The sequence below is a fragment of the Trichosurus vulpecula genome, chromosome 1 (assembly GCF_011100635.1).
Source record: "Trichosurus vulpecula isolate mTriVul1 chromosome 1, mTriVul1.pri, whole genome shotgun sequence".
NCBI classification, from domain to species: domain Eukaryota; kingdom Metazoa; phylum Chordata; class Mammalia; order Diprotodontia; family Phalangeridae; genus Trichosurus; species Trichosurus vulpecula.
The window spans coordinates 208,329,262-208,349,672 of NC_050573.1; the positions used below are offsets into that span (position 1 = coordinate 208,329,262).

The 20,411-nt window shown below is 37.6% G+C and overlaps 1 protein-coding gene across 1 annotated transcript; it reads left to right on the plus strand.

Moving 5' to 3' along the window:
* Positions 1-3,292: 3,292 nt before the first annotated feature.
* CBLN2 (cerebellin 2 precursor) lies at positions 3,293-7,063 on the plus strand. The gene is made up of 3 exons (XM_036736134.1): positions 3,293-3,655; positions 6,489-6,608; positions 6,866-7,063. The coding sequence occupies exons 1-3, from the start codon at positions 3,293-3,295 to the stop codon at positions 7,061-7,063; spliced, it is 681 nt and encodes a 226-aa protein (XP_036592029.1).
* The last annotated feature ends 13,348 nt before the right edge of the window (positions 7,064-20,411 follow it).

Consider the following 20,411-nt stretch of genomic DNA (forward strand, 5'->3'; position numbering starts at 1 on the left):
CAACGTACCAATTGTGTGATCTGAGTATGACAGCAAGTCGTAGAAGGCTACTCATCTTCTGGCTAAATAGAAAGAGACCCTCAAATTTTCTACTTAAAACAGCAATGAGGTGGTCCATCACATTACTTGGAACTACTGGGAACATGATTGCTCACATGTGAAATTAAGGAAACAAACACAGAGATTATACCCTTATGAATATGGCTTGTCTTCATATTCCAGGAGAGTAGATTAATTTCTAAATAGTGTCTTATCAAAGCAGTCTAAAATACAAGCCAAACAAGCTTCTCTTAAATGAGCTTTTTAAAGAGTTCATATTTAAATCTCTCCTTTGATCAGCTTTGAGCTGGCACAACCTCCAGCCTACTGAGCTGTGTAAACGTTTCTCAGGCAATAATAACTGATGATAACCTTAATTGTAATATAGATATCATCTTGGCAGCATTAGCCTTGGAAAGGTGTAAGGAACTCCAAAAATAAAAGTTCCTGAACTGGGAGTGGGTGGGTGTTGGAGAGGGGAGAATAATTAAGGATGTAGTTTTTTGTCTTCCTGAAAAATGTCCAAGTGTCTTTTCCTCGTTAAATAATTAAACTAGCAAATCCCATCCCTATTCTCTGGACCCCTTTCCCCTTTCTATTCCATACCTTTTCTATTCTTTATTAGTGCTCCCCTTGCTTAGATGATGGAAGTCAGGATACGGAACAGAACCTCTAGGTGGCGCCCCACGTCCATTTTTAGAGTGTGGCGTTGCGCCTCCAGATGCAGCCGCAGAAGCTTGGTGTGGGTCCCCAGATTGAGAGGGCTCTGAACAGGCTTTTTAATAAATAAGCGGAGACTGCCAGCGCGCGCAATGAGTCCGGAGGTTCGGAGCAGCAGACACATGAACCCAGGCGGGTTGCGCCTTTCTAAACCTTGCCAAGATCTGACATTTCCCAGGCTCGGGATTCCCAAACATTTTGCTTAAGCCAGCAAAATCCTGTGCCTTTTTCTTCCCTGCCTCCCCTTCCTCTTAATTCTCCTCGACTTCTCTTTTCTGAAAAAAAAAAAAAAAGACAATATCTTTATTATGAAAGTTGTCCTGCAATTCAGGGTTAAAACTTGGAAGGGATTTGAAAACCAAAAGAAGGAATCGAAAAGGAATGAGAGAACTGAATCTACTTGTGCCTTTCTTGGGGACGACTTTAAAAATAGAGCATCTTCTGAGAGGATTTTGATCCGAGTATTTGGGTGAGAGTCGGACCCTGGGGGTTCCGGGAGGGGCTGGGCTGGAAGGTGGGAGGTGGAGGCGGTGGCTACCATCAGAGTCTATGCTGATGCTGCTACTGCAGGGCGTTTGCCAGCTGTTCTCAATGCAGTCAGGAAACTGGAGGGACTGGCCCCTGGAGAAAACTGAAGAGGGGGCTCCGGAGGATATGTGCTACCTGGGCATGTTATGGGGAGCCTGGGTTTAGTTGGATAAGGACCAGAGGTCGGCTGGATAAGAAGTAGCCCCTTTGTGTAGTGTATAGCGTATGTACGTGTGTACAGTATGTTTGAGTCCATGAGAGTGCGTGTATATGTGTGTAAAAGGGGAAGGGAGGGGGAGAAGGGTAGGTTATTGGTAATGGGCGGGAGAGAATGAGATGACTCTGGTTTCCTCTTCTTCTGCCAGCACCATCTCGGCTCATTTTCTCTAAGCAATACAAGTTTACGGACAGCTACATAGCCAGCAGTTTTCTCCTAACATGGATTTACCAGGTAACAATACACCAAGATGCACCCCTTGCACCCCTTCCTCTTTCCTCCCTTTTCTGGATCGTTTTGCCTATTTCGTGAATTTATTTATTTATATATAATGAGAACCACCGCGGGAAAACACTCCCAGCTTTTAGAACCTGGAGAAATAATTGAGATCATTTTTATGGGAACTCAAGTGAAAGGGCAACAATTGAGAAGCAACTTCTGTTTCTTAGAAAGAATACTGGAAGAGTTGCTGGGCGGACTTAGCGGAGAGGAGAAATTCTTCGCTTTTCATTCCTCAACAATGTATTAAAATGACTGCCTAGGTTAAAAATGGATCCACATACAAACCCTGAAGCTAAAGTGAGCCAAGAAACAGGTTAAAAGTGCAAATCGAAGCATAAGTTATCAGTAACGGGGGAAGGGTTCTCCAGAATTCCAGAGAGGGTGAGAAAGAATAAGAAAGAGGGAGCTTGAAGGTTTGAAACACAAGCTCAGAAACGCTTGGAAAGAGAGGTCAGTGGCTGTGTTCCGCTTGCGCTTTTCTTGGGGGAAGAAACACCGAGACCTTGAAAGGGAGTTGCTAACGGCAGTGAAGACATTCTTAAATCACTTTTTTAATTTTAATGGAGTAGTACGAGGTGAGACTTTTTGAATTTGGTGGTTTCCCCCTTTTCTTTTTCATCATATTCATTCTAACAAGCGCCTGAGACCCATGCTTTGGAGGGAAAAAAAGATAAAAGATTTGCTAAAGGTCTGCTCTGATTAAACCAAACAAAACAACAACAACAAAAAACCTGGTATAAGTAGGTAAGAGGAAAGGACAAGGGAATGGGTTCCGTGGTGTCGATTTCAAGACACCGTTGTATTGAAATAGAAATCTTAGAAAATGTAGGGGTTATTTCAACCTTCCTCTGGAGACTCCCTCTCCTCTTCCTGGAAAATAGAAATTTCATAGGGTGCAAAGGGCCAGAGAAGAGGCTATCCTTGCAGGTTAGCTTTGATTAGCCGAAGTGACAGAAAGATAAAGGGGAGGGGGACCCTGAACACTCTTTCGTTTACACTGGGAAGCAGTCAATGATACATTTTCTGTTTTATCTGGATGTTTCTCAGAATCTCTGGGACCAGATATGGGTGTTCAGTGTATGGGAGCAAAGATTGTGTCTCTTGGGAGGGAAGGCTGGGGAAGGCTCCCTCACCTTCCCCTCTTCTTTTATCTCTTGTTATCTGTATCTATAGGTTTTGTTCCCTTCTTTGTCGTTGACAGGTTGGATTCTGACTACTTTCTGAGGACTCTCCTTTGCCTAGACGGTCGGAAAAGAGGGGAGGAGGAGAGAAGAGAAGCTCACCCCCTCCCCTCCCTTCCCCTCCCCCGTTCCATTCCTTAGCTGTTCCCACCCCAGCCACTGTAGAAGCTTCTCGGAAAAAGAAAGGGGGAGAGAAGCATCAAGTGGAGCAACACAGCCCCCACCCCTCCTCACCTTCCCCCACCCGCCCTCTCCTCTCCCTCCATTTCTTCCTCATCCCCTCCCCTCCCCTCTCCCTGCCTTCCTTCCCCCTCTTGGCGCCCTGATGCCGGCGCCTCGCCTGGGCTGCTACTGGCCACTGCTGACTATGCCGAGGCTGAGGCGGCGGGGGGCGCTGCGGGAGCCGGCGGGCTGCTGCTACTGCCTGGTGGCGGCGCTGGCCCTGCTTCTGCTGCTGCTGCCTGCAGGCTGCCCGGTGCGGGCACAGAACGACACCGAGCCCATAGTCCTAGAGGGCAAGTGCTTGGTGGTGTGCGATTCCAGTCCGTCAGCGGACGGCGCAGTCACTTCCTCCCTGGGGATCTCTGTGCGCTCAGGTAGTGCGAAGGTGGCTTTTTCCGCGATTCGGAGCACCAACCATGAACCATCCGAAATGAGCAACCGCACCATGACCATCTATTTCGACCAGGTCAGCCCAGCCAGCCAGACTACCCTCCTGTTGGTCCTCGAGGATAAGGATGTGGGGTGGGGCCGAGGGGAAGGAAGGTCCGAAGACAGTTTTATGTGACAGGATGCTTTGCTTCGATCTGTCACTTTGGCACTTTGGGCTCTCTCTCTCTCTCTCTCTCTCTCTCTCTCTCTCTCTCTCTCTCTCTCTCTCTCTCTCTCTCTCTCTCTCTTTCTCTCTCTCTCTCCCCCCCTCCCTCTCTCCCTGGCTCTCTCTCACCTCTCACTCTCTGTCTCTCTTCTTCCCCTTCCCACCCCCCCCCCCCGCCCCCCATAGCTTTCCCTCCTCTGGTTCTACACTATACCTCTGCACTCCTTTCCCTAAGTAAACTAGTCTAATAGGAAAGCGAAGACAACCGTAAAACTTATTTTATTCAGTTCCCTAAGAAGCTGTTTGTTTGTTTTTTTTTTTTTTAATCAAAAACCTATTGTATGTGTGCGTTGGGGAGGATGGTGGTTGTGGTGCCTGGATGTTTTTGCTTCGGTATAGCTAAGAGCTGGTAGCTAAGAGAGGATTCTTGTGAAATTAGCCTGCTTTGAAACACTACCAACTTTTCCTAAGGTTAAGTCCCCCCAAACCATCCACTCTCCTTTCGGAAAAATATCTAGCTCTTATTATAATTTTATCCATGGGTATCTTTTGTTGTTGGATTTTTATGAACAATAAATACATAAGAGAAGAGAGGAGGTGGATCTGGATTGCCCTGAATTTTATCCTAGAGTTTCTGGTTTCTGAAAAGGAAGTACAGTCTTAAAATGATTTAAGTAACTTGCTGACAATTCAAAACTCTAGGATCCAAACATAAGGTACAGTCTGCAGAATTTATGCTGTTTCCTGCTTCACTTCTTGATTTCTGTTCAGTGATTTGCCAGATGAAAGAGAACTTTTCATGAAGTTTCGTCTTTGCTCTAAATCAATACGAAATAGCAATTTGTTACAAACAGTAGACAGGTTCATAAGTTGTGCTCTCATTTATCCCAACGCTTTGTTAAATACTCTTAGACAAAGAATCAGCTTTAACGGACTTTCTGGCACTATCTTTACAGCACAGGGACATTCTTCCCACTCCCCTACGCCACTACATTGTCTTTTTTTTTTTTTAAAGACGTGTAACTTCATTTAATACCAACCCCTTTAAGGACATTTCTTTTGTTTGTTTAATCTGCATTTCGGAAATATAAGTTAATATATATCCTTGAAGCTTGATAATGGAAACCGCAGCCTTATGCTTGTTTGTTTTTGTTATTCTGGTTTTTAATTCCTCATCTTAAGCACACCCTCTCGTCCCCACTTTTAGCCCCACTCATCTGCTTCCACAAGTCAAGTTAAATACATTCTGATTAGTCTCTTGAAATATGTAGTAGGATGGGGGTAAGGTCTTGAGTTCTCTCCCTCCCCCTCCTTCCTTCTTTCTCTCCCTTTTCCTGTCTCTCAAAGTATCCTTTCCACTGAGGGCTGCGAATACTCATTCTCTGAAAAGCTCTTAACAATAAAACCCCCAGTGTTTGTGCTGGAACCCGTTGAGCACCTGGTTAGGAAGTGAAGTGGCTTTGAGTGAGCAGAAGGTGGATGAATTCTGATGCAGACTTTGCTTCGATAAGACATTGACACAAATGGTATTGGCTGCATTTCACCTTGATTTGAGATGTGCTTTTTCTATCATAAGCGAAAAAATCACTTCTGAACTGAACTGAACTGATCAAAAAAGGTGAAAATTATGTCAGATGGCATTCCATTTGAACGTGGTTTTTTAAAAAAATTCTAAGATTTAAATATAATTTTTTTAAAAACAGAAAATGCAGACTTGTTACTTTATTTCAAAGCTATTTTATTTAAATCTGAAGAAGGGCTTGAGACAAGGAATTCCACAAGACACCCTTTTTGATGCAGATTCTAAATATTGGGAGCATTTCAAAAATAATATGACTATACATCTCCTTTACAGTTTTCTCAAAGAAAGTAATTGCTGTGAATTCACTTGATCTTGAATGATACAGTTGCTCACAAGGACATTGCTATTATCATTATTATCATATCTTTGGTGCTGCAGTATTCCCCTACCCTTGAACCCTTGACAAGCATCTTGGTGGGAGAATGTCCCTTGCTGGGGAAAATATATATATATATATATATATATATATGTATGTATGTATGTATGTATGTATGTATGTATGTATGTATGTATGTATGTGTATATATGTGTGTGTATGTATATATACATACATATGTGTATATATATGTATGTATGTGTGTGTATATGTGTGTGTATGTATATATACATACATGTGTATATATATATATATATATTCCACTTTATTTATTCAACTCTCTTTGGTCTCAACAAGGTCCCCTTTGCACCATCCTTCTTCCAACCCACTCACAGAATGAAGCCCTGTTTTGTTAGAGAATTCCTTTAAGCTGTAATCCACTCGCAATAGCATAAAATTGTTTATCCTAACCAGTGTGTTTTTTTTTCCTTTTCTCTAGTTCTTCATTCACTGCTTTGCATTCCCTTTTACCGGAAATATGGTCTAGTTCTTTTTGGTCAGAGTCACATATTGCTTCTCTAGCATTACATAAATACTCTCAATAACTGTGACCTTATCTCCACATCCTTGAAGTCAGCTTCTTTACCAGCAGGATATTTTAACTCCTCTACCGTCTCCTTTCTCGACAGTATAGAATGGTGATTCCTGGTAGCCTGCTGTTCTATAGCTAATGGAAAAGTGGGTGGGGGCTGGGTATAGGTGGGGCCTGATTTGGTTTTGGTGCTTTGTTCTTTTCTCCTCTCCAGGTATTAGTAAATATTGGCAACCATTTCGATCTTGCTTCCAGCATATTTGTAGCACCAAGAAAAGGGATTTATAGTTTCAGTTTCCATGTGGTCAAAGTCTATAACAGACAAACTATCCAGGTGGGTGGCATTTGATTATTCTCTTGTCCCCTCCCTTTTTAGCAAAGGTTGTTTTTTCTTTTTAATTCTGGGTATACTTAATTCTGGGAAGGAGAAACATTTGTAAGTCTGTGAATATCTCCTTCCATCTAATTTGCCCCTGAAGTGAATGAGACTAATCAAGCAGGTGGGCTGGTAAGGATACCACAGAATAGGACAATATAGAGCCTACCCTCATCTCAATAGGCAACTCAGCTCTGTCACTTTGCTTTTTTTAGGTAAGTTTAATGCAAAATGGCTACCCAGTGATTTCAGCATTTGCAGGAGACCAGGATGTTACCAGAGAAGCTGCTAGCAATGGTGTTTTGCTGCACATGGAAAGAGAAGACAAAGTGCACCTCAAATTGGAAAGGGGTAACCTCATGGGTGGATGGAAATATTCAACCTTTTCTGGCTTCTTGGTCTTTCCTCTCTAAATGCAGGCACCCTGGGGTGGAGCCCAAGGTGTTGTCTGGACCCAGAAACCCACCACTTAATAATACCCTGAACTTGCCAGAACATGAAACTTTCATTCTAGTCAGACTGTGGTGGTAGAAGAATGATTTCCAAAAATTCTAATATTTACTTTGAATATTGACAATTCCTCTGGAACCTGCTCCTCTCATTAGTTTTAGAAGACGGTGATTTTAGGAGAAATGAAATTATTGACCTGGGAAATTTGTACCTGTGATTGTAATTTCTGATTTTATTGTTGGAATCATTGACCTTTTTTGTTTGTTTGTTTGTTTGCTTTGTTGTCCTAATGAGACAAGTAACTCAGACCTCAAGATTTGCTGAAGTACTCACAAAAAGGGGCAGAAGAAATTACCACCTGGAGAAGGGTTCTTGCAATGTATTATTTTTGTGTTTGTATAGCCTTAAGAAAAAGAATGGCTTCAGTCTAAGTCCTGTATTTTTTTCTGGTTGGGTGGGAGGGTTGGGGATGGGATGGGGATATTATGGACGTTACTGTGTCAAGAAGTGCTTTATTCAGAGAAGCAAATTTTGCACGATTGGAATAACCAATTTTGTTTTGTGTTGTTTGTATTTTTACTCAATATTTTAGTCTTTTCCCTGTTTTTCTTAATTTATTTTCTTTTGGTGCTGAAAAATTATGTAAGCTGGATTGATCAATAAGACAAAAAGCATATACCTGTAAATCAGAGTATTGATAACCAATGGACAATTCTGTCTGTTCTTTCAAAATGATCTTCACAGATGCATTTAAGAGCAAAGGTCTGAAATTACTGGACCTTTGATTTACAGTCTGGAATCATTCAGGGACTTGAAGTTTCTACTTGGTCTGATTTTTCTAGAAACAATAGTGGAGGTTGTGATGTGATTTGACTGAATGTCCTAAATTGCATCATATCTTTACATTACTAAGTGAATCCTTGGTCTTCTCAGCTATTCATTTTAATGCTTTTGGTTCACCTGTGGTTGTACATACAAAGAAGTACCACCTTAAAGTCAACAGAACCAGCTTCTTCTCTCTTTAATCTAAATGAAACAGATATGGCCTGCCATACAAAGGTACATTTGACAAAGGAACATCCAGGTGACCCTATTCTTGCTTTAAAAAGGCAATCCTCACCTCAGTTTTGCCCCTATTTATATGAGAGACCATTTGGGAAGTCGATGAATGCAGTCTCTGTGTGCCGGGGAAGAATCATTGATCTCAAACATGTTAAAAGTTGAAACCTCAAGCTGAATGCCAATTTGTCCACTTGTGTGACAATGTAACCAAAATGTTGAAGATACTTTAAGATTCAAAATAAATTGATTTGATGTCTGGCTTGCTTCTCCCCCTTCTCCCACTACATCTTTGTAAAGGGGTCAAGTATGAAGGACTTTGGAAACACTTTAGGAATTTGGAGGAGCTGTTCCATGTTATGCCCAGGCAATTGTCTGATGCTCCATGCGACTATTTAAATATATATCTGCTTAGGTCTACTGCTGGATCTGGATATATATATATGTACATTTGGAAGCATAAATATATGTATATTCATATTTCATATAAATGAGAAAAAAAACTATCAGTGTCAAGATGTTTTGATTGATGAGTAGTGAGCTTTCATAATAAATTTAACTTAAAGCTGAGAATAAACTAAAAAAGATAAGTGCATTTGAAGACAGAATCAGGTGTTACCAATGATTATGGACTCAATTTAAAATAATAAGTGTTGAGGGGAAGAGAGATATTTCCCAGAAAATCTAATAATTCATATAGTACTTCCTTCTGAATACCATTGGGCTTTCTCTGAGGGACTCTTGGAATGGGAATTGTGCTAGATCTGAAATGGCTGTTACACAGTAGATAGATTTTGATCAGTAAAATAGCAAGCAAGACTCATCAGAGAAATAATTTTCATGGGCATTGTAATCTTCCTTTACAGCACACTTTTGCTAAATTTATTACCTAAATTAATAAATGAAAAAGTGTTACATATGAATGTAGAAAATGTAAGCAGCTGCAAGAAATTTGATTTTCATTTTCTATTTCCCAGCCATTAATGTGTACATCCCCTTTTTGTCCCTGTTGCCTGAGCCCTAATCTTGAATTCAAAGCAAATAGCCAGTCTCAACAAAAGGCAGTGCAAAATAATAGAGCCTAAAATATGCTATTTCATTCAATTTTAACTGGATTAACATCATCTAATATTTGTATTAGCTAATATATACACATTGATTATCCACAGCCTGTCGTCTGGCTCCATTGGCCAATAAAAGTAACTATTAAATTAGCTTATCAAAATATAGTAAAATTAGAGTATTCATATTTTAAAATTTTTATTGAATGAGAAAATTTGCAAACTCCTCAATTCCTGATCTTAATCGGAGTCTCTTTTACTTGAAATGGAATCCAGAAACGAGATTAGGAAGAAGCTGTGATAGTAGTATATCTGACAGTCACTGCAACTCCCTGACAAGGAACTGTTTCCTCAGTATTTCTTTCCATTTGATTAAGAATTTGATCTTTGTTTAGATGAAACTTCTGTATTCTATGGAAAAATCTTAAGTGGTACTTTGTAACAAGACAAGGTCCTGAAATGTGTGCTGTTACAAGCATATGATGATGCACATTTCTAAATAACAGATCAGTCATTCGCTTCCACGATTTACATTCTTTTGGTAGAGTAAGATGTCTCTTTTGTGGAAAAGGTGTGTTAATATGCCATTCATATATTTCAAAATTGATTATATATGGGGGAAAAATGTTCATTGCCTATCAAAGCAAAATTCCACCATTCTGGATATCATGTTAACTCTTTGATCCTCAATTGATTTTGTTCATACATGGTTACATTTTTAGGAATCAAAATGCTTAATTTGTCACATCCAAGTGACAAATCATCATATGGCATTTTTGTATTTGCTTAGCACCTATACTAACAAAAAAGCCTTTTTCCCCCAATGAATGAAATCAAAAGTATGAAAATGCCAGATATAATTTAGTGAGCCAACTTTTATGCATCACAAAATATCAAATCTCATTATGCTGAATGTTATATTTGATACATATTAACCTTTCTGTAAAAGAACAGGAAACAAAAACCCCCACCAATAAGTACGATGCTATTTCAATTTTAAGTTCTACCTAAATCTCTTTACTATCTATGTTTTTCTAATTATTACTATTATTTTGAAAACAAACATTTCTGGTTTATGTAATACTAGCTATTCAACATGATCAATATTTTTTTATGGTTGTCCTTGCCTTTGATGCCCAGAAAGAAACTGGTCTTGATTATGTCATATTGAATTTTTACAGGAAAGCAAGCAGCACTCTTTATAGTTTATGTAGCATTATTTACTTTTTTGGGGAAAAATGCTTTAGGTAATCCTATTTCTATTGAGCATTAAATATATATATGTATATGTATACATATATATATTGTTTCTGAAAATATGTACAAACTAAAATATAAATTGTTTGTTCAAATCTTAATATAGTTTATCACCCAATTTGTATTATATGTCATAAATGAATTCACAAAGGTTCTAACAACTAGGAATGATTAAGTATATTCTAGTTTGTCAAATAAATCTGTTAACAAAATATGCTAAAGTCTTTAATCCAATGATCTGAAAGAAATCAAATATTATTTATATTCCTATAATATAAGAATATTTATAAAAGGAAAGCTTGATGACTAAATGTATATTGTGTTTATAAGCATAGCCAGATGGAGGGGGTGTAAAGGTTGTTCAAATTTATAGAAAGAAGAAAAATATTTCAGACCAGATTCAATCATGTTCATATACTGTCATTTTATGTCTTCCAGGTTTAATACCATTTGACAAACATTTCAAGTTGAACTTATATGAAACAGAGTGAATAGCTGTATAAACAGATAACATTCCATTGTTGATAAAGCATAACTACCACATCCTTATATTCATATGTATTAAAAGACACTAGATATGGTATATAATAAAGGGTAAAATTAATAGTAAATAATACATGAAATCATCCTCATCAATTTTCTAGGCAAATGAATGCAGTAAGTAATGATTTTGAAGGACAAAAAACAACCATGCAATTTGAGTCAGTATTTGCTTTTATGCACTGAGATGTTAAAAAGTGAAAAAAGAAAATGCATATTGGTTTTGTATGTCCAATATTTGAATTTTGCTCCAAAATTGGAGGCAGTAATCACAGAATTTTAAAATGAAATTTAAGAATTTCTAGTATGGGATCATATTTTTAAATATTTTCAATAACATGCCAACCAAAGAGACTACAACTTAAAATATGTATGGAAAAAATCAACATTAAAAAAGAGAAATCTTTGACTGAATTGAGATCTCTATATATGATAGATTACCATTTTGTGACTATTTCCATAATGAACTATAAAGTTGACTTATTTTGACCAAATTTGTTACATAAATACAAAACCTGAGGTTTTGAGATTGTCTGCAATTTTGAGATGAAACAGTAAAAGATCAATTATTCAAAAGGGGATCCAGTCTTTTAAGTTCTTAGAATTACTAGAATTTTTAAAGTCTAATAGTTCTCTTTAGACATTGTATGACCAGAGCTCTAAATGCCTTTATAATCTAATGACCAATTTATATAGATTTTTTTTATGATGGCATCTGTCATAGTAGTACCTAGCCCCTATAAAATGATGAATCTTACATAAACTGATGTTCCACTTTTCCAGTCACTATGAGGTGATCAGAGATTTCTGAGGATAGCAAACCCTGTTCTTTCTGTAGGTAACCAGGGCACTAGTTAAGCCTCCCAAGTGGCTTTTGTTATAGATTTCCCTCCCTGGAACAACTTTCCCAGTCTATATCATTATAAATCACCATCATCTTCTCACCCACATACAATCACTGTGTGGTGTAAATGAGCTTTCTTGACAACTTAATTTGGAAAAGAAATCTTCATTTCCTCTTCTTAATGCCTGCAGCAGTGACTCCCTAGAGCTAAAATTCTGCTTTGCACTTGAACTGCCCCAGAATAATAAAGTGGAAGTCGTTTGCTAACAAACCACAGCCATCCCTGCACCTTTCCCACTATATAGCCTCAGTCTTACTCACTCATATCGCACCTCTCCCATTTTTGGTTCATACATTTTCATCATTTGACAGTTTGGGCAATTTTAATAGTTATACTTTTGAGAGGTAGGATTATGAGAATGTGCTGGTGAGTATGAAATACCTGCTTATTTTTAACATGATTTTTACTGATAACCACATATACCAGACATGAAAGGAACCTCAAACATCATGTAGTTCATTGTGTACCTGTACAAGAATATTACTCATACCTCCATTGACAAGTGGTCGTCCAGGCTTTTCTTGAAGCCCTCTAGTTAAAGGGAAGTCACTACCAATAAAGGCAGCTGATCATACTTTTTGGATTGCTCTTATTTTTAAAGTCTTCCCTAAAATAATTTTACATCTGCCTCTACAACTTTCCTTCTTTCTCATATTTCTGTCTCTTGGGGGTCAAGCCAGAAAACAAACAAACAAAAAGGACTTCTCCATAGCAATCATCTAAATTCTCGAAGATGGTTATTATTTGATGACAGTTATCAGCCACCCACCTCCCAAGTCTTTCAGTTTCATGCTAGATAGTCCATGTTCACTTAACCAATCTTCATGTGGCATTTTCCAGACCTTTCACTTTCTGGGTTGTCCTGTGGCATAGTGAAAGAGGGTGGAATATTTATTTAGAGGACTTGAGGTCATATTCTAGTTCTGCCATTAACTACCTATAATGATCTTGAACGGGACACTTCCAATTTCAGAACCTCAGTTTCCTCAATTATAAGACGACAGAGCTGAATTAAACGTCCTTTAAGGTCCTTTCCAGCTTTAAATTTACAATCTTATGATGCTACACTAGATGTGAGCCATTTTTTTTGAGTCACAAATGTCATAAATGTGGCAGTTAGAGATGATCACAATACTGCAGATATGATCTGACTAAGGAGGAATACAGTGAGACTATCAGATGGTATATAGTATTCCTATCTTTATGAAGTGTAAAATTGCATTAGCTATGCTGGCTCGCATGTCATTCCATAAGCTAATAATGGACCTGTTGTACAGTAAAATTCACAAATAGGATCTTCTGCTAAGTCATGTCCTTTCCATCCTACACTTGCGTTAAGTACTTGAACCACTACAAATCTTTGAAATTGTCATATGTTGTCAAATTGAAATTGAAATTGAAATATTTCCTCCTCTTTATTTTGTTCTATTATTTTAGATTAATAAGGCCTTTTTGGATTGTGACTGTTATCTAGTGTTTATTAACCCACAGATCTGTAAGTATACCATCTCCAATTCCACTGAGTCATTGATAAAAAAATATTGTGTAGAACAGGTTAAAGATATATTCCTGGGCATTTCAGCAGAGAACTGATTCTAGGTCAACATTGATTCGTTAAGATAAGTCCTTGGTTTTGATCATCCAAACTGTCCTGAGTTCACTTAATTATAACATCCACCTCATGTGTCTATCTTGTCTATTATGATTTCATGAAAGCCTCTATCAAGTGTCTTACAGAAATGCAAATATGTTATTTTTATGGTTACTCCCCTTTTGCCTGTGTTAGAGTAGGTTATTTTAATCTGTTCTTGACGTTTCAGTCATATTGACTCTTAATTATCACCACTTCTCTAAGTGCTCACAAGGCATCCCTTTAATAGTCCATTATAGAATTTTGTCAAGAACCGAAGACAGTTCATTGTCTATAGTTTGAGGCCTTTCCTTTTAAAACATTGGGCCTTCTTTTATCTATCTCCAGTCCTGCAGCATGTCTCCAGTCCTTTGTGCCATGACTTTTTTTTAGTATCACAGGGAGGAACACACCAATTACATCTACTACTTTGAGTTCTTCGAGATGTGGTTCATTGGGACCCGGCAATTAGAAATAATTGAGGGCAAATGATGTTCTCTTTTACTATCTCCTGATTTATCTTGATTTTCAACTTTCTATTAACCATCTTTTTAACAATCAGAAGACTCTTCTTCCTAGAGGAGATGATCAAACTTTGGAGGGAGGAGGGGAAAACTTTTGTTGCTCTGTCCTCTGTCCTTATGGAATTTTTCATCCATCCTTCACATCAGTCCTATATTTTTGTACTTATCTTCATTGAATGAATTCCTTGCCAACATCAGCTTATTCTCAGCTTAAGTTAAAGTTCTGACACCACTCTCTTAGGATGATGTGAAGTACTTTAAAAAAAAACTGTTGCTGAGTTTCCATTCTTTACAATCTGCTAGTTATGCTTTTCATTTTAGGGTTCAATGGAATTTTTCCTGGGCTGTGACTTTAATGGTAGCACTCAAAATTAGTCACCTGAGGCTTGAGTTTAAAATTAATGTAAAAATGACTTCAAATAACAGGCTTAATGAGTATCTAGAGGAAAGAAACATGAATATTAAAAGTAGTCAGGCCCCTGCCATAAGAAGGAATTATAGAAAGTTTCCTAAATAGATGAAATCAAGGTTCCAATCTCCCTTCTACTTTCCACCCACTCAATTAATTAACAAATAAAACATTGTTATCAAGTTTGAAAATGAAATTGTTCATCTATCACCCATAGAAGAGCAGTATAGAGGAGATGTATTATTTTAGAGTAACTTTGAATACTGAACATTTGTCATAGTCTCAAGGTAATATCAGATTTACTCCATTGTCAAGCATTACTGGCAACAATTTCCATATAAATGAAGATAACCTTTTGTCAGGGCTCAAATATGTGTCCCATTGATCCTGGAAGTGTTTAATTAAACCCCAACTGAAGAAGAAAACTAGAACCATAATATGAAAAAAATTAATAAGTAAGGTGAATTTTTCACCTTGTACCTATTTACATAGTACCCATATTACTATGTCTGAAAATAATAACATACACATAGATTCTATTGTACATAACACATTTTGAGAGTATCTTTAAGTTTACCTTAGCTATTATAATAATTCATAGAAAGCAGAAAATATGCCCACATCTCCCATGGCTTTTAATATGTAAAAGTTAACCCTAGAGGTTATATTTCCATTTTCATGATTCTTGCTCAGCTCGATGTATAAAAAAAACCAACAAACAAGCAATATAAACAGAAGTTTCAAGATGTACTAGTTACAAATAAGTCTGCAAATAAAATACATCACAATTCACCATATAACGAAGATATGAAAAGAAGTCAGTTTTACAAAGATGGTATATATTTCACGTATATGGATTATAAAAACAAACAAAAACTTTTATCTGAGGAATGAACCTTCACTTGTATTTTTAAAGGATCTATTTCCAGGGTATGTTCAAAGCACCGAAAAATAATTTTAGTTCCAGAATAACTTGTTTGTATAGTTTTCCATTTCCATTTCTCTTCCAATTCCAAAAACAAGAGTGTGTAGTAGGAAAAGCTGTAATCATTCCAGAGAATAAGGCAGAGACAATACTGGTTTATCCATGGTGTCAACACCTTCTGTCTTTATTGCTTAATTTCATCCACCTCATTGAGCGTATTTTTATTTATTTACTTTTTTTCATTTCTGCCATTTGATCTTAAGACAGATTAGGAAACACTGGTAATAATTTGTCCATCTGGTGCTCTAATTGTAGTTAGAAAGATGAGATTGGTGAATTACAGCCTTACTTCTTGATCCATTTCACACACATACAAACAAGAGGCTATGCTCTCTTGAATAAAGCACATCTCTGTATGCATCAGTAGGCTTAGGGCACAAATGAATTGACTGTGATCACAAGGGGTGTATTTCTCCCCAGGCCAATCTCTTTTAAATGTTCCATTATCCTTGTTTAAATGATTACATATCCAGGCAAACTCTGCAATATAATGGCAGTGGCACAATCACAATGCTGAAATACAGGAATTCGGAAGTGAGCTTTTGTTGTGTGGACATCAGAAAAGAAATTCCTTATGCTACAGAACAGGATGGAACAAACACTATTTTTTCAGTAATTAGTACGAATATTTCTGTTTCTCCAGCTATGATCAGTTCTCCGATAGATGGTGCTGCTGCTGTGACTTAAACTGTGGTATAATTAGTATGTAAATTAGCCCTGGGAGAGGGGCCCCTGGGACTTAACATATTAAATTATGGAAAGATGAGGCAACATGGCTTTGTTTTGCTAAATACAATTTGAGATAATTTCATAAGTAGAAAACTTCAGAAATGTAGCTTAGTAGTAACAACAGTTTCTCATGTCCATTTTTGCTATATTCAACATTAATTTTAAAAAAAATTGTCCCATACATAGTACAAAACTTTAAATAACAAGAGTATAGACTCTAAAAGTACATTTCCCAGAATACTTTAAGACAAGTTTAAGTTAGACTATCAAGTTAGAATAAGCCAAATTCAGTCTGTTTATTCTTTTGTCCTCTCTCTAGATGTAAGTATGACTGTCAGGTGAGCATTAAGGAAATAGACCTGGGACTTTTTTTTAAATAAGAAATGTTTACTTTAAATTATAAATTAAAGTATATAATTTACATTGTCACAATTAGGTTCTTTAATGAAAACCATTTTCTTATAACATATTGTGTGAACTTCAAGAAAAAATAAAATCTACTAAGTACTTTATTTTATAAATCTATGCATTTCCATGTCTGAGAGTAATTTGACAACACTAGCTTTTATTTATTTAACACCACTTTATTCTGTAAACATTAAAATTGAGATACTTACTATTTTTGTATTCAGCATTGTCCAGGAGAGAAAGAATGACATAAAAAAATCACTTCCATGGCCAAAGGAAGAGTTTTCACTTTGTTAAGGTCTTTTTAAAGATAAAAGTCAGTCTGACACAACTCTGAGAATAAAATGAACAAACCAACTTCCCAGTATTTTCTCAAGATCTCTCTGTCTCTCAATCTCTCTCTCTCTCTCTCTCTCTCTCTCTCTCTCTCTCTCTCTCTCTCTCCCCCTTCCCTTGCCTTGGCTCTTAAAAAATGCACAAATCTCCTTCACTACAGTCTCATAGTAAATAGAAAAACTTACAATTCTCAAAGTAAGTTAGCTGGCTAAGAATCCAGCAAATTGCCTCTTTCAAGATGTTAATGAACCTTTAAGCTTAACCTCAAGTCAGAAAAGTTAACTTTAGCAGGTTAGAGTAAGGGCACTACTTAATGGATTAAATCCCTGCCCTAAATGCAAAGCTGGTGAAGTTACAATTCCTTAAGTAAAATTAAAGGAAGTCCTGTTAAGCATTTATAGCATATTTACATATTATCAGACAGTTTCAGGGAGGGTTAGTGTGATTTCACCAGAATATGTTATTAAATAGCCTTGTATCATCAAATAATGTAAAAGTCCATATACTCCTCGATGTTTTTCTACTGAAGAAGAATTTATTTATTTATTTGTGTATTTAAAGTGCTTAATAATGCTTTTCAACTGACTGAATCTATTCCTTTCTTGAGGCAGGGGTGGGATGGATGTGACAGCTTTTGATGCAGAGACATCCCATGTCTCAAAAGTATGTTACGAATTTTAAAATTGTCAAGATTCAGCTCATTCTCAGAAGTTACTTTGTGGAGAAGAATCAGAGAAATTCCACTATTAAAACTTCTCTTTGTCTATATAAAAATTGATTTGACATGTTGTTTCAACAATCTGGCTAGCAGCTTCTATGTGGCTGTAAGATCCACCCACAGCCAGTACCCAGAAAGCTGCCAATAGCACAGGTTCTTTTGATCTGCCTTAATAAGGAAAGCAAGGTTAAAGGGGTTGACAAGTTTACTTTAATCCAGCATACAGACAGCATTCACTTAGTTCAGGGGGAAAAAGCCAGCACCATGAACTTCAGAGCAAATTACAAACAAAGTACCAACATCAACAGACAGACCCAATACAATTCATAGTTACCAACATCTAGGTTCAGCTCGGGAGCTCAGAACAAGGGCTGGCCCAGAGTCACGCGCCACCATTGCTGCTGCAAAGAGCTCCAAAGAACAAACAGTCAACCCCTGGTTTTTATATCTTTTTCAGCGTCAGGGGTGAGTCACACATGCAACTCACCCACATGACCTAGAATCGTCACAGAGAGGCGGACTTAAAACCACATGGTCTAAAAGCCTCTGCTCTCCCAGACATGTAAACTAGGCCTTCCCTGGAGTTAGCCCCACCTTGGGCCCCACCTTAGTTGCCAATCCACACCCACTAAGGTTTTACACCTAATAGGGGTTTGGGCCTGGGGCTCAGCACCTAGTAAGACTCAATCAAAGACCCTGAATTAATCAAAGGAAACAAAGGCCAAACTCTTCAAGGGTACTTGTTGAACTAAGTGCTAAGGAGCCCATTTTGATTACCAACACACATGTTAATAGCAAACATATATTAATGCTTGCTGTATTCAACATGGTAGCCAAATTTACTATCATGGTTATTATGGCTTAAAACATGATCTCAGAATCTTTCTCTCTCTCTCTCTCTCTCTCTCTCTCTAATCCTTTCCTTTTCCCTTAAGCAAAGGCAGAAGCATTTTCATATTTCAGTTAAACAAAATCAGTAAAATAACCACTTGCTCCTGTCAAAAGTTTTCAGACAATTTTAAGGGGAAACAATGTGAAACTGCTAAATCTGGATGCATTTAGGAAAACATTCCTGTTCTCAATATGCAAATCAGGCCTGTTTTTGTTTGTTTATTTGGTTAGTTTTTGTAATTGTTGTTGTTTTTTAGTTACACTTTCTACTAGAGAAGCAATGGGGGTATAGGAGGGATGGTATAATTATCTGGGCTAGTTGATAGACCTGCCTTTCTAACTGGTATAAATTGGTGGCCTTAACCACCTCTTTATCATCTCCATCTCTCTTCACCATTACATACATCTAGAAGTGTGAGAAACACAGCTGTGGGGATCACAGTATCTCCTGGGCAGGGCTAAACCCTGAGGAAGAACCACTTGATGGCCCCTTACCCTGTGGGGATCAAGGAACTCCCTAGGCAGGGTAAGACCCTAAGGAATAACCATGTTATGGCACCTTAGTCTGGTTGTGGGGATCACAGGACCACCTAGGGAATCTTAGACCCTGAGGAAGAACTATGTGATGGCCCCTTAGTATGGCTGTGGGGGTTCACAGGATTTCCTAGGCAGGATCAGGAAGTAAGACTGAGATGTGCTTCCACAGTTCATTGCTTTCCTGGTTGCATAACCTTAGGAAAATCCAAATGGTTACCCACTGCCACTCAAAGAATTCAGCAACAGAGTGGGCAGAGGAAGGCATTTATTGCACTTCTCATGAGAAAGTGGGTGCAGTGATCACTAGGAATACCCACACTGATACAGAAGGAGTGAGGCTAACCAATTCTACTCACCTTATCAGAGTTAGGGTTAGTTTACATTTTTTTATTTCTACATTCCCTTCTTAATTTATACAATTTTCATAGATATGATAGTGAAAATACAGAAACAAAAGTGAGGTTAACAGGTTCTATCCACCTTGCCTGAATTAGAATTATTTTATGTTCTTCATTTCCCTACATTCCCTTCTGAACTTATACAGATTTATGCAGATTAGATAGTGAGGATACTTGACTAGAACATGACCCCTCAGGCTTGAACTGGTTCTCCTAGACCAGCCTTTCTGGCCCAACTGGTTTGTCTCATTCTGGCCCCCTGGTGATAGGATGGCCATTTTCTTGGTAATTGAACTTGCTCACTACTATTGATAATCTCTAAAATAACTTCTGTGGGAGCAAAACAAGATACTATAATATCCCTTCTTACAGAAGAAATTGAGGTTAAACAGAAATTGTAATCACTCTGAGAACATGGGTGTTATAGCTTTGTAGACAGAGAAGGTGATACAAGAAAATGTCCAATAAAAGTGAAATGAACCTTTCAAAGATAGATAATTTCTATATTTTAGCAAAATATGAATGATGACTTTGTTTTCAGGTTCAATTGAACAATAACAATAACAATCACAACAAAAAATTTCCCAGATCCTACTTTGGGAAAGGCACATAAAGCTTTTTTGGGTGGGAGGCATTTGTATGAAAAATGCATAGATTATCTAAATATAAGTGGTGGCTATCTGTGATGAACAAATATAAAATAAAATAAACAAAACTGACAAAACCTTTGAGAATATGTGGATTGTAGTCTGTGTTTTTGTTGTTGTTTTTTTGCTTTTAGGAGGCAAGGTGGAAGTATGCAGTAGAAATCTACTACCCCTGAAAATCTGACCCAGTGCATTGTTTTTGGAAAATTTGCGAGTCAGTCCAAGTAACTACTTTGCATGGTGTTGTTTTCCTTGGTTTGAAAGCAAATGAAGAAAT

Coding starts and splice junctions, on each gene's coding strand:
- CBLN2 (XM_036736134.1), top strand. CDS start 3,293: ATGCCGGCGCCTCGCCTGGGCTGCTACTGGCCACTGCTGACTATGCCG. Junction 3,656..6,488: donor TGACCATCTATTTCGACCAG/GTCAGCCCAGCC, acceptor TCTCCTCTCCAG/GTATTAGTAAATATTGGCAA. Junction 6,609..6,865: donor ATAACAGACAAACTATCCAG/GTGGGTGGCATT, acceptor TGCTTTTTTTAG/GTAAGTTTAATGCAAAATGG.